Here is a 14863-nt window from a genome sequence, read left to right as displayed (position 1 = left end):
TCAGCTGGTAGGTGATAAGTGCTGAGCGCATGCATATACTAAACAGAGCGGTCAGCTGGTAGGTGATAAGTGCTGAGCGCGTGCATACCCTAAACAGAGCGGTCAGCTGGTAGGTGATAAGTGCTATGGAAACCAAGGAAGCAGTGACGCAGGAGGGGGAGGAATAGGCAATGGAAGGTGACTGTAATTTTAAATAGGTGTTCAGGGAAGATCTGCTGAGAAAATAACCACAGAGGAAAGATATGAAGAAGATAAGAATGTAAGCTTGTGCAAACCTAGGGGAAAATATTCCCAGCAGACAGTACAGCAACTTCCAGGGCCTAGAGGGGGTGGCTGGAGCACACAAGAACAAAGAGGCAGAGGAGGAAGGTGTGATCAGAGAGGTACTAGTCTAACTGCACAAAAGCTTTATAGGTCATTACAGAACTATGACTTCTATTCTAAGTTAGGGCCACTGAAAAATTTTAAGTTGAGAAATGACAGGAATTTATGTAACAGTTCACTCTGGCAGATGTATGGAGAACACACTGAAGAGGGTTAAAGGCAGAGGCAGGGAATCCAGCAAGGCTACTGTGATGATGCAGGTGCCTAGAGTGGGATGGCAGCAGTGGTGGAGGCTACAGGGTAACTACTGGTTAGATTCTATATATATTCTATATACATTTTAGATCTAACTAGAACATATGAATGCGAGTTTAAGTGAAAGGGAAGGATTAAGGACAACTCCAGACATCTCTTGACTTGAGCAACTGGAGGAATTGAGACCAGATAATATGGTCTTGACAACCATAAAAAAAAAATCTATTATAAAATTCCAAACTTGCATTTTGAGTTGTAATTTTAAAAATGTGGGCTAGGCACGGTGACTGATGCCTATAATCCTAGCACTCTGGGAGGCCAAAGAGGGTGGATCCCTTGAGCTCAGGAGTTACAGACCAGCCTGACCAAGAACAAGACCTCATCTCTACTAAAAATAGAAAAACTAGGCTTGGTGGCTAGAGTGCCATTTACATACACCGGGGCTGGGGAGTTCGAACCCAGCCCAGGCCTGCTAAACAATGACAACTACAACAACAACAAAAATAGCCAGGAGTTGTGGTGGGCACCTGTAGTCCCAGCTACTTAGGAGGCTGAGGCAAGAGCTCAAGAGTTTGAGGTTGCTGTGAGCTGTGACACCATGGCACTCTACCAAGGGTGACATGCTGTGACTCTGTCTCAAAATAAATAAATAAATAAAAATAGAAAAACTAGGCAGGCATTGAGCCAGGTGCCTGTACTTCCAGATCAGGGGTCCTCAAACTTTTTAAACAGGGGGCCAGTTCACTGTCCCTCAGACCGTTTGAGGGCCAGACTGCGCCCGGGACAAGTCAGCTGCTAAATAGGACAGGTAGCTGCGGCAAAAACACCTGGCAGGCCGGATAAATGTCCTCAGCAGGCCGCAGTTTGAGGACGCCTATTCCAGATACTAGGGAGGCTGAGGGAAGAGGATAGCGTGAGCCTAGGAGTTTGAGGTTACTGTGAGTTATGATGATGACACGGCACTCTAGCCAGGGCAACAGGGTAAGACTCTGTCTCAAAAAAAAATTTTTTTTTTTTACTCAGAACTCTAGAGAATCTTCCAGCCGAAAACTGTAGAAAAGAGTAGTGAGTGAGGAGGACAGTACTTTGGGGCTTTCCTGTGGGTTCTGTCCTTTCCTATAATGAAAAGAACCATAGAACCAGTCCCATTTAGGGCTTTCTTAGGCAGGAACAGGCAGGAGAAGAAAACTCAAAGAGTCCTAATAGGAGTTTCAGGAAGACATGGGGACAAACCGACTTACCTGAGACATTACTTTGCGATTCACGACAGTCAATGCAGTCCTCTTCCGGGCTCTTGAATTATAAAGGGGCAGTGTCCTGAGAAGGCATAGTAAGGGTAGGAAAAAGCAGCCGTGAGAAACCGGACTTATCGTCAGCTCTGCGATACACCACAAAGGAAAAGCACAATGGTAATCTGAGTTCCAACCTTTCCCTTCACTTCAACAGGGCGCTTCTTGGCATGACCTAACTGACCGTTATACCAAGTGCCACCTGCGGGGAACATCAACTCTTCTGTACTCAAAGACAGACTCATAAGCAATAGTAATAATTTTAAATATCCGCTTGTTCAATCTTCACCACTATAAATGGGGGACCTTCTCATTATCTCAGATTACTTTTTTTTAATGACGAAACTGACATTCGGAGACACTGAGACCATCTATCTCTTCAAGTTACACAACTGGAAAGCGTCAGCTTCTTGGCTAGATAACGTGAAAACCCTCGTCGGGGGCGTTTGCTTTGGGTAAGTGCTCACCGACACTCACTCGCTTTTGCAACGGCTGTCAAAGCGAAGCACCGTCGCTCTTCCCTCCTTACAGCGCAGGGCACCGACGCCCCGGCCGAGGACACACCGAGGCGTAGGCCCCGGGACCAGCCAAGCTTCCCCGGCCGGAGTCCCCCGGGACCCCCACCTGGCGATTCCGCGGCAGGACCTCACTGGCCCCGAGGCCCGGGGACGTCCGGAGCGGGCGCCTCCGCCTACCTGATGCGCTGCGTCGCTGGCGAGCGGGCCACCGGCTGGGACTCCGGGAATTACACTGCCCGGGGTCCTTCCAGAGCTAGGAACCCGCTCTCAGGCCCGAGATTTCAGGAGGACGAACCAGGAGCGATGCCCACGACCGAGTGACATTTCCCAGACTCCTCCGCCTCCAGGACAGAAGGAACTGACCGTAGCACCACAGCCCCGCGGAAGACCACACTTCCCAGGAGTCCCCGCGGCGGCGCCGACATGGCGGCCCCGACTTGGCGGCCCGCCAGGAAAACGGGCTCGGCTTCCTGAGAAGTTACCCCGCCGGGAGCCAGGGTGCGCACGCCGTGGTCTTCTGGCGAAGTATCCTTCCCAGAACCAAGGGCAGCCCGTACTGGCATTGTAAGGACAGGGCTCCCGGGCCACAAAACTACACTTTCCAGAAAATTACGCGGCCGCGACTAGGTCTTCCGGGTCATCCGTGCTCTCACAAATTGAATCTCCTGCCGGGATGTGGGCTGGCCTTGCTGGTACCCTGCAATTTATTTTACTTATTTTTATTCTATTTTATTACTTATTTGTTTGATTATTTATTTAGACACAGTCTCACTCTGTCGCCCTGGGGAGAGTGCTGTGGTATCATCTTAGCTCACATCAACCTCAGACTCTTGGGCTCTAGAGAGCCTCCCGAGTAGCTGGGACTACAGGTGCCCGCCACCACGCCCCTGCTAGCGTTTCTGGGTTTTTTGTTGTTGTTGTTGTTGTTGTTGTTGTTGTTGTTTTTGAGACGGAGCCTCAAGCTATCCCCCTGGATAGAGTGCCATGGCATCACAGCTCACAGCAACCTCCAACTCCTGGGCTCAAGCGAGTCTCCTGCCTCAGCCTCCCAAGTAGCTGGGACTACAGGTGCCCGCCACAACGCCCGGCCATTTTTTGGTTGCAGCCATCATTGTTGTTTGGCGGCCCGGGCTGGGGATTGGAACCCGCCAGCTCAGGTGTATGTGGCTGGCGCCTTAGCCGCTTGAGCCACAGGCGCTGAAGTGTTTCTGTTTTTAGTAGACACAGGGTCTGGCTCTTGCTCAGGCTGGTCTAGAACTCGTGAGATCCAACTATCCACCCTCCTCGGCCTCCCAGAGTGTTGGGATTACAGGCGTAAGCCATAGTGCCCAGCCAGGCCTCCTTCCCTCCAGTCCTTCCCTCCTTCCCTCCTTCCCTCCTTCCCCCACTTCCCCCACTTCTCCCGTATTCCCAGGCAGTCTTCTCATCCAAGTATTATCCAGGCCCGACCCTGCTTAACGTCTGAGATCAGACGAGATCGGGCGCATTCAGGGTGGTATGGCCTTTTTGGTTAGGGTGACCAGATTTTAACATTTGTAAAGCTGGACAACATGGCCAGGGGGCAGGGCAGGGCCTGACAACAATGCAAACTTTGATAAGCAGTTCTCGATAATCACTTCTCAACAATTATTTATTATAGTTTAACATTATAAAATTAACAAAAATAATACAAAACTCATATTCTGGCGAAATAGCCACATGGCAGCCGAAAACCATACATTTCCTTCCTGTTCTCCCGCCCAGTCGTGCATTCTTTCCAAAAATCAGGCCTTTTTTAAAACGCGGGATGCGTGACAAATTGTTAAAAAGCGGGACATCTGGTCACCCTATTTTTTTGGTACATGCTTTTTCCTTTGCTGAGGATGTTCTTCCCTTTTGACACTTTCTGGTGACCCTGCACTGCACAGGGGTCTGCCTTTCATCTCTGCTCACAGCAACCTCAAATTCTTGGGCTCAAGCGATCCTCCTCCCTCAGTCTCTCTGGTAGCTGGGACCTACAGGACGCCCGGCTAGTTTCTCTATTTTTTGTAAAGACGGGTCTCACTCTTGCTCAGGCTGGTCTCCATTAAATTCTTAAGCTCAAGAGATTCACCCGCCTCGGCCTCCCAAGAATGTTGGGATTACAGGTGTGAGCCACCATGCCTGGTCTATTTTACTTATTTTTTAAATTATAAATAGTAGGGTATCAATTTTCTTGTCCACGTCAAGTACTTAACGTGCATGATACTCGCTAGGTGGTGCTTCTACATCACTTCATCTACACACTTGTAGATCGTGTGAGTGTGGTGGTTAACTTCTGCGGCAGCCATAGTCTTAAAAAAAAAAAAACATTATGGGTGGAGCCTGTGGCTCCAAGGAGTAGGGCACCAGCCCCATATGCTGGAGGTGGTGGGTTCAAGCCCAACTCCGGCCAAAAACTGCAAAAAAAAAAAAAAAAACATTATGGCATCAGCTGGTTTCCTCTCAGTAAGGAAAGACTTGCCTGCACAAAGTATGTTCTCATAAGCATCTTTGTTTTACAATGACAAATTGTTTTCCATAATGTATTAATGCATGCTCCTACTAGAGCTTATAGTTATTTTGGTTGTTAACTGTTAGTGCAAACACTTTATTTTGTGAAACTTTCAAATTTTGTGAGTCTACCAAGTGTGAAATTGTGACTCTTTGTGGCTTTTTTGTTGTTGTTTTTGTTTTTGAGGCAGAATCTGACTTTGTTGTCCCGGTAGAGTGCCCTGGCGTCACAGCAACCTCTAAATCTTGGGCTGGAGCGATTCTCCTGTCTCAACCTCCAGAGTAGCTGGGACTACAGGTACCCGCCACAACGGGTACAAAAGTCTTAATTTTTTTTCTGCTTGGGATTTGTTGAACAACTTGAATCTGAGAAATGCCATCTTCCTGTGCTCAGCAAACTCTTCTTTCCTCGTATGTTATTCGTGCTTGTTGCCTATTCTCTCCTTGGTGGACTCCAATTAGCTATAAGACAGGTCTTGGCACTCTGAATCATCCAGTTGTCTTAAATTGTCTGTAATTTACATCTATTAATCTCTCTGTTGCATTCTGAGTTATTATTCTGATTTCCCATTCATAATTCCCTCTCCTGGGGACTTTTTAAAATTTCAGTTTATCAAAGATTTTTTACCATAGTAGGCATGCTTGCTCATAACATGTATTTGATAATACTAACAACTGAAGATTCTATGAATCCCTTTATAAATTGATTTTTAAATTCTTCACTCATGGCTTGGCACCTGTGGCTCAAATGGCTAAGGTGCCAGCCACAGACACTTAAGGTGGCAGGTTCGAATCCCCAGCCTGGACCCGCCAAACAACAATGACGGCTGCAACCAAAAAATACCCAGGCGTTGTGGCGGGTACCTGTGGTCCCAGCTACTTGGGAGGCGGAGGCAGGAGACTCGCTTGAGTCCAGGAGTTGGAGGTTGCTGTGAGCTGTGATGCCATAGCACTCTACCCAGGGGGACAGCTTGAGGCTCTGTCTCAAAAAAAAAAATATTCTTCACTCATTTTGCTTTGCTGTAAACTTTTTATATTGGTTAACCTTTTTTATTAGTTATCTTTGTCACTCTGTCCTTGAAAAGAGATTTTAGGGGAGGCTGAGGCATGAGAATTGCTTGAGCCCAAGAGTTTCAGGTTGCTGTGAGCTGTGATGCCACGGCACTCTACCAAGAGCAACATAGTGAGACTCTGTCTCAAAAAAAAAAAAGAGAGAGAGAGATTTTAGGAAGCTTCCTCAGGTCACTTGAATATATCAAAGGCACCACAAACACAATATGCCTGTTAAAGAACTCATGATTTTCCTACCTCTTTATGCTCTCTAGTTTTAGTGAAAGACGGACATTCAAGAGATTGACAAGGTCAGAAGTAACTTAGGCAACTCCTCAACATCTGTCTCCATCATACCCAACATCCAGCCATTCTCAAGTCCAGCTCTGTGTATATCATGCGATTCTCCTAAATCCATCACTTCCAAAACTTTCTTCAGCTATATGACCAATGCATTAGTCAAAACTATTATCTCTCGGGGCAGCGCTTGTGGCTCAAAGGAGCAGGGCACCAGCCCCATATACCGGAGGTGGTGGGCTTAAACCTGGCCCCCGGCAAAAACTGCAAAAAAAAAAAAAAACGATTATCTCTCTCCACTATGATCCCAACAGACTCCTAACTAGTTCCCACACATCTCGCTGCCTCTGGTCAGTTCTGTCTTCTGCACTAGTTCCCAGTACCTAAAATTTCATCAGATCACACTTTCAAACTTATATAACAAGTCATAAAACAAGTTTCCAAACTATTCAAAATGTAATAATAGGCTCAGCACCCGTAGATCAGTGGTTAGGGCACCAACCACATACACCAGGGCTGGTGGGTTCGAACCCAGCCCAGGCCAGCTAAACAATGGCAACTGCAACAGCAACAACAACAACAACAAATAGCCAGGCACTGTAGCGGGCGCCTGTAGTCCCAATTAGTTGGGAGGCTGAGGCAAGAGAATCACTTAAGCCCAAGAGTTTAAGGTTGCTGTGAGTTGTGACACCATGGCACTCTACCAAGGGCAACACAGTTTGAGACTCTGTCAAAAAAAAAAAAAAATGTGTTTCAACTCTTTCCAGGTAAACACCAAAAATGTAAAATCTTCAACTTTTCTTTTCTTTTTTGTTTTTTTGGGGGGGGCTCAAGCGATTCTCTTGCCTCAGCCTCCTAAGTAGCTGGGACTACAGGCACCTGTCACAACGCCCGGTTATTTTTTTGTTGCAGCCTGTGCTGGGTCCTAACCCACCAGCCTCGGTGTATGTGGCTGGTGCCGTAACCACTGTGCTATGGGTGCCAAACCAAAGATGTGATTTAAATAGAGTATATTGATCACTAGCATGGCTTTTGTAGAAGGCCATTAGACTTTTCTTTTGATATTTACTTTTTAGTATGTCATTTCTCACACAGTTAAATGGATTTATTTATTTATTTTTCTTAATTGAGACACAGTCTCAATTTTTCACCCTCTGTAAAGCTTCGGTGTCATAGCTCACAGCAGCCTCAAACTCCTGGGCTCAAGTGATTCTTTTGCCTCAGCCTCCCTAGGAGCTGGGACTACAGGCGCCTACCACAACGCCTGGCTATTTTGTTTTTGTTTCTGTTTTGTTTAGCAGGCCTGGGCCAAGTTCAAACCCACCAGCCTGGGCGGCACCTGTGGCTCAGTGGGTGGGGTGCTGGCCCCATATACCGAGGGTAGTGGGTTCAAACCCGGCCCCTGACAAACTACAACCAAAAACTAGGCGGGCGTTGTGGCGGGCGCCTGTAGTCCCAGCTACTTAGGAGACTGAGGCAGGAGAATCACCTAGGCCAGGAGTTGGAGGTTGCTATGAGCAGTGTGACACCACAGCACTCTACTGAGGGCAATAAGGTGAGACTCTGTCTCCACAAAAAAAGAAAAGAAAAAACCTACCAGCCCTGGAGCATGTGGCTGGCACCCTAACCACTTAGCTATGGATGCCCAGCCAAGTTAAATGGATTTTAAAATAAGGAAATTTCCTTTGCATTTGCAGTGAGGTCCAAAAATATCTGTTGGAATTGTAGTTTTGCTTTGGAAATATCTGATGCAAATTTGTGTGGAAATTTAGATCTCATTTCTTGTTTTAACTTTTGGCAATACAGGAAATGTAAACTTAAGCCCAGGAGTTGGAGGTTGCTGTGAGCTGTGATGCCATGGCACTCTACCCAGGGTGACAGCTTGAGGCTCTGTCTCAAAAAAATAAATAAATAAAATACTATAAGGAAGCAAAATTATAAATCTTGAGGGGAGGACAAAAGTCTAGAATATTTGTACGTGAACTAAGTTAAGTTACCTGCATAAAATAACTCTGTATAATTCCATTCTTCCTTCACTAAATCCAGAAGGAAACTATAAAAGAAGACCTTGAAGATCTGAATAAAGAAATCAAGAAAACAGCTAATTAAATTCGAGCTGAGATAAAGTTCACTGAACAAAGTTTTCATCGGGATAAGAGTGGGAACCCAACTTCTATACATCTTCAGATAAAAAGAACCCACCACTCAGTGCTGTCTGAGATGTTTGTGGAGACCACGGCAGAGTAAACTAAAGCACAGAGTGTATTTTGGGAGCGTAGCACAGGAGTCCTTACTGTGCCTGCTGAAAATCACTGGGAGGACTGCCATGGATGGTCCAAAGTGCAAGAAGGATTATGATGTGGATTATCATTTTTGTAATTGTGTTGTTTGTAATTGTCAGAATGATCCTAACAACATTGCCATGGCAACCATATCCCAAGAACTGTTTACCCTTGGAGCCTGAGACTACATCTGCAACAAAATCAACATCCTGTCCCTTCATGAACAATCTTAGACACTGTGGCAGGGCCTTGGGCACTGACTTCCTAATTAATGAATTCAGCTAGAAAGCACAGCAGAATATCTTGTCCGGTGAAAACACTGCAGGCAGAATGGACGTGATGAGTGAACTCAAATGTCCTTGGACTCGAACACACCCCAAAACCTTAACAATGTGAAACATGTTCCTATGGCCGTGAAAATAAGGAATTTTTGAAAATTTCAATTTTTCAAACATTTTAGTGTTAAAACTGCATCCACACCAACACCTGAGGTTTCAGGACTTTTTAATAAAAGCCATTCTAACTGGAGCAAGGCGTTACCTCCTTGTGGTTTTCATGTGCATTTCCCTGATGTTTACTGATGCTGAGCATTTTTTCATACGTTTGTTGGCATTTGTCTATCTTCTTTTGAAAAGCTTCTGTTCATGTCTTTTGCCTACTTTTTAATGCGTTCGTTTGGTTTTTCTTGCGACTTTGTTTGAGTTCTTTGTAAATTCTGGATCCTAGCCCTTTATCAGATGTATGCTTATGAATATTTTCTCCCATTCTTTAGGTAGTCTATTTGTTCTGTTGATTATTTCCTTAGCTGTGCAGAAGCTTTTTAGTCTAATCAAATCCCATTTGTTTATTTCTGTTGTTGCTGTGATTGCCACTGGGGTCTTAGTCATAAATTCTTTGCCTAGGCCAATATCCAGAAGCATTTTTCCTACATTTTCCTCTGGAATTCTTAGGGTTTTATACCTTATATTTAAGTCTTTTCTTTTATCCATCTTTTGTGAGTGGTGAAGAGAGGGGCCCTGTTTCAGTCTAGATCTGTGAAATTTGACATTGGTATTTTGCATTGCATCTGTCAATCACTTTGAATAGTATACACACTGTAGCAATGTTGATGCTACCAATCCTTGAGCAACATATGTTTTTCCATTTGTTTGTGTCCTGTGCAATTTCCTTCATAAATATTTCATAGTTCTCCATATAGAGATCTTTCATCTCCTTGTTAAGTATATTCCTAGGTATTTTATTTTCTTTGTAGTTATTGTGAATGGTACTAAGGCTTTGATTTGGCTATCAGCTTGACTGTTACTAGTATATAGAAATGTTACTGATTTATATTCATTGATTTTATAACCTAAAGCTTTGCTATATTTACTTATCAGTTCCGGGAGTCTCTTGGTAGAGTCTGGGGTTTTTCAGATACTAGATGATGTCATCAGTGCAAACTGACAGTTTGGCCCCTCCTTCCTTATTTGGACACCCTGCGTTTCTTTTTCTTGCGTGATTGCTCCGGCTAGGACTTCCAGCGCTATACCGAATAGTAGTAATGGCAGTGGCACCCTTGTCTTGTTCCAGTTCTTGGGGGGAATATTTTCAACTCTTCCCCATTCAGCATGATGTTGGTTGGGGGTTTGTCATACATGGCTTTTACAATTTGAGTCATGTTCCTTCTATGCGTAGTTTTTTGAGGGTTTTTAATCATGAAAGAGTGTTGAATTTTGTCAAATGCTTTCTTTGTATCTCTTGAGATGATCATATGGCACAGTTACCCATTTGATGCTTTTGGAAATAGACACTGAGGGTAGATAACAGCAGTGTCCCAGGTGGGACATTCTATAAGTAAGATTTTTCTTTTTTTGAGACAGTCTCACTTTGTCACCCTTGGTAGAGTGCTATGGTGTCATAGCTCACAGCAACCTCAAACTCTTGGGCTCAAGGGATCCTCTTGCCTCAGTGGGACTATAGGGCAGCTACCACAATGCCCTGCTATTGTCTTAAAGATGGGGTCTCACTCTTGCTCAGGCTGATCTCAAACTCCTGAGCTCAAGGGATCCACCCACCTCAGCCTCCCAGAGTGCTACGATTACAGGTGGAAGCCACTGTACCAAGCTAGAAATAAGACCTCAAGGCCTGAGCTCTTTCCATGATACTGGCATTCCTTGATGGTGAGTTTCCATCATCTACTCCTTTAGTCCCTCTTCCCAGGCTGAGACTACTTAGGGTCCTGGTCCCCATGGCAGAACTCACAAGCAGCAGTGTTACCAAGCGTGCCTGCAGAAGGTCAGCCTCCTCAGGAGACATCTAGCCAAGAAGTAGAAAATAGGGAATGACACTGGGAGGCCAAGAGGATTTGGGATGAGCCCGTCCAGTCACCTCCTGAGTTACTCAACAATTATCCTCCATACAACAGACTAAAGCTTTGCAACTATGATAAAGGCCAGAGCCAGAGAAATGCTGTCAGTAGCCGCTCACACCATTTTTATCCTGCCAGACTCGTATAGGCTAGGGTGACGTATGTTACTGAGTCTTCATTTTACATTTTACAGCCTCAGAAAGATAAACTGGCTTGCCCATGATCACACAGCTAGTCAGTGGCAGGGCCTGTTCCCACGTTCTCAGTGGCCACATGTGTCATCTCTCCTCACCCTCAGCCACATTCTGCTCCTCACACAACGCAGACACCAGGTGCACCTTGCTGAGCTGCAAGTGTTTTATTAGGGACAGCCTAACAAAGACAACAGTAGGTGGGGACAGGTGTCTGGATTCCAGCTTCAGGTGGGATGGAGAGCAGGGCAGGAAGATGGTGCTCGCATCAGGCATGAGTGGCAAAGATTCATCTTGACAAAGGGTTCAATTTGGAAACTACCTTTTTAATATCTTCCTCTAGCTCTTTTGCTGCAGATTTGAGGCATTCTGGACTGAAGGTCAGGATGCTCTGGGAGAGAAGGGGGACAGAGGTGACTACGGTCAGGTCCTGAACCCACAGCAGGGCTACCCAACCCCCACCCAGCAGCATCCCACTCCTCATCCACAAGAATGAAAAGTTCCTCTCTGTGACTTAGCTCCACCCCCAGAAGAACCTCTGGCCCAAATGCCCACCCTGGCAAGGGGGCTGCAGTCAGTCAAGCCAGGATGAGAATGGCTGCTCAATTGCCCGAGCACAGGTGTTAGCAGGGAGGCTGAATAACCACCCCAGCCAGGGAGGGAAGGAGATGAGAAGGTTCTGGAGGGCAACGGGAGACTGGGCCCAAGGGAGGAGCAAGGTGGCTCAGCCTTGGTTTTATGAGAAGCACCTGAGACCTGTCTGTCAGATGTATGGATGGGTAGAATGTGTACACATATGTTGTAAACAGCTTCATGTGTCCTGTGTGCATAGATCAGCATAAGGAATTCTGTTACTTGAAAAACCTCTCATTTTGCATAATCAGACACTCAAAATAAGAGCACTTTTGGGAAAATAGGGTGAGAGACAGACTATTTAAAATCTACATAACTGTGTGACAAGAACAATAACAAGTCACTTGAGCTCAGGAGTTCAAGACCAGCCTGAGCAAGAGTGAGACCCTGTCTCTACTAAAAATAGAAAAATTAACCACAAGTCGTGGTGGGCACCTATAATCCTAGCTACTTGGCAGGCTGAGGCAGGAGGATCCCCTGAACCCAGGAGTTTGAGGTTGCAGTGAGTTATGATGATGCCATTGCACTCTGGCCCAAGCAACAGAGCAAGACTCAGTCTCAAAAAGAAAATAAAAATAAAAAACGTTCATCAGGAAATATATTGGATAATCCCAGTGAGCAGTGGCATGTAACTAAAAGCCGCCTCAAGCATCAAAATCATAGGGATAAATTCTGGCTTTTGCACCCTGAGTCAATAGAGATGAAAGTGAGACTCCATCTGGGCTAGTAGAGTAGCCATTAAGGCGGCACTAGCAGAAGTGAAACCAGCCAATAAGCAGAAGTCTTACAAGTGAGACCTTGCTCAGGCCTCACTTCTTCCTGGGAAGGGAATCCAAGGGCAGATTCTCATTTTTAAAATTCATAAGATAGAACTTACACGCCAGCCACATACACCTGAGCTGGCGGGTTCGAATCCAGCCCCGGCCTGCCAAACAACAATGATGGCTGTAACCAAAAAAGATAGAACTTACAGGGCTCCCACCTGTGCAGGAGCTGAAATGAGAACTTTCTTTGCTGACAAACGTTAAAAATTCTACTCCTGCTACAGTGTTAGCTCCCCTAGGAAAACAAGCACAGGAGTCTCATGTCTATCCTTCCCCTGTTTACCAACTGTGTGTAAGCTAATTGGTGTCAGAGGAACAGGTGCGGTGGCAGAACAGGGTGGACATGCAGGTGGCTTTTTGTCACATATTATATGCCCTGAAGGTTGGAGCAGATTGTTGGTAGATCATGTGTGTTGTGTATCACACGATGTGTGGTCTGTTAGTATGTGGCACACGACAGTGTGCTGCGTGTGGAGTGGGCAGGGCAGGCGTGGGGAGGATGTTACCAAGGCGATCGTATCCAGCGTCTTGGCTTTGAGACCCCCCTCATTGTAGCATTCCTGGACTTTTTCAAAGGCTGCCTTTTCTGGGTTGGGTAGCATTGGCCTCACTGAGGACAATGTCCATTATGTGCTTATTTCCAAGGCCAATTGTAGCAAAGACTGCATAGAAAAGAGGGCAAGCTTCTGCTGAAAACATCTCATTAGAAAGCAGCCAGGGTCAGAGGGGTGGAGGTTCTTCATGTCCCCAGTGTCTCCTGGGTCACTTCCTGCAGAGATGTGCCCTCTCCCAGAACTGCTGACGTCTCAGAGAGTGCCCTCTCTAAGGGGCACTCCCAGAAGTAAGGAGCAGTGAGGGAGGCCAGAACAAGCAACCCCTCTGTCCCTGACCACAGCACACCAGCCTGCTGTGCTTCTGGCTTTCAAATAAGCACCACTGTGTCCACTTATTCTCCCCACTGTGTGCTCAGCCACCTGCAGGCCTCCCTTTCTCCACCACTTTCTCCACTCAGGTCTTCTGCACGCCCCCGGGGGACGATCTCCCAGATGCCCCCTAAATCCCTAGAAGCTGCTCTGAGATCTGGAAGGACAGAGGGACATAGGGGAGGGCAAGGTGTGAAAGGCCACCTGTTCCCTCCTTCCCACAATCACCCGTCTTGAAGCTCAGCTCTCCAGTCACCAGCAAGACCAGCATAAGCAGTGCCCCCTTCGTTGTGTTGGCTGCTGGAAGGCTCTGCTCAGGGCAGGGTTTCTGCTGTCTTATAAACCGCTGGCTCCCTGAGACTAGCCCACACCCCTTCCAGGAGCTCCAAATGCCTGTGGGCTGGGCCGAGGAACATGTGATTCCATTAGGCCCACTCTCAGGAGCAAAACTCCTGGAGACATTTGTCCTAATGCTCTTGACTTTTGGAGAGAAGTGGTGGTATCTTTGCCAAAAAGCAACTAGAGTTGATCTTTCTAAGGTCAACAAATACTCTGTTATCCCAGCCACAAATGTCATCTCTGCCTCCTGGCCATATCCTTCCTCCACCTGTCCTGGCTCTAAACGCAATACTCTCCTCAAATGGACAAATGAAAGTCACAAAAGGGGTCAAGGACAAGTCTGTGTCACTATAGGTGGCCAAAAGATCATCTAGAAAACTGACTTTTGCCTGAGTTAAAGACCTGGGATAAGACTAGGGATCCAGGATTGACAGGGGCCCCTTGAATATCTTAACAGCTGCCATCTCTTGATCGGGCCCCAAGGACAGATGGGTACATCTTTGGCCTCTGAGTCACTCTATACCAGGGAAGTGCCAAGACTTGTGGCCACGTGTTTTCTTCCTCAGGGTCTGGTAATGCCACCAGCTTCCCTCTCACCTTATAGGGAGCCAATCCCTGGGCCCCTTCTTGACTCCTCATGGCTCCAGCACTGTCCCTTCTCCTGGTTGTCTCACCCTTCTCCATCAATAAAGACAGACCAAAAGGGGCTGGACCTACACAGCCCATCCAGTAACATCAGCAGAACCCCCTGAGGTGTCCACATCCCTACAGGCCACTGTGGGCCAGAGCTCTGTGGGGTTCCAGGTCAACCAGAGGTGACACTTTGTCTGCTTAGCCTCTCAGAAGCTCAACTCAATCTTCTACCCTAGGAAAGCCATTTGTTGGCACTGGCAAGATGAGATTGTCTATGAGCACTGTAGCAGGAGGAAGCCTGAGAAAGTTCCTGGTGGTCAAATCTGGGACAGTATGAGCATCAAAATAAATGATGTATTATTGGATTGTAAGCCAGAACGAAAATGATACATGGGCTCGGCGCCTGTGGCTCAAGCAGCTAAGGCGCCAGCCACATACACCTAAGGT

At 46.6% G+C, this 14863-nt stretch overlaps 2 protein-coding genes across 2 annotated transcripts in view; both read right to left on the bottom strand.

Moving 5' to 3' along the window:
• The window catches only part of ZNF181 (zinc finger protein 181), a 12941-nt gene extending 11049 nt beyond the window's left edge, over positions 1–1892 (bottom strand). The window contains exon 1 of the mRNA XM_003796083.3: positions 1821–1892. Within this exon, the coding sequence (XP_003796131.1) occupies positions 1821–1829 (9 nt within the window). The 5' untranslated portion in view covers positions 1830–1892. The remainder of the gene's footprint in view (positions 1–1820) is intronic.
• Positions 1893–11353: 9461 nt separating this feature from the next.
• LOC111727313 (androgen-binding protein homolog) lies at positions 11354–14422 on the bottom strand. Its single transcript, XM_023516892.1, is given in 5 exon segments — positions 11354–11455; positions 13028–13114; positions 13116–13210; positions 13673–13844; positions 14381–14422. Coding segments are annotated over 5 exon segments (498 nt in total).
• Between the last annotated feature and the right edge of the window lie 441 nt (positions 14423–14863).

Source organism: Otolemur garnettii, unplaced genomic scaffold, assembly GCF_000181295.1.
Source record: "Otolemur garnettii isolate 467f Iridium unplaced genomic scaffold, OtoGar3 scaffold00100, whole genome shotgun sequence".
In the NCBI taxonomy this organism is placed as follows: domain Eukaryota; kingdom Metazoa; phylum Chordata; class Mammalia; order Primates; family Galagidae; genus Otolemur; species Otolemur garnettii.
The sequence above is the reverse complement of the archived record's forward strand: the minus strand, read 5'-3'. Positions and strand labels throughout refer to the sequence as shown.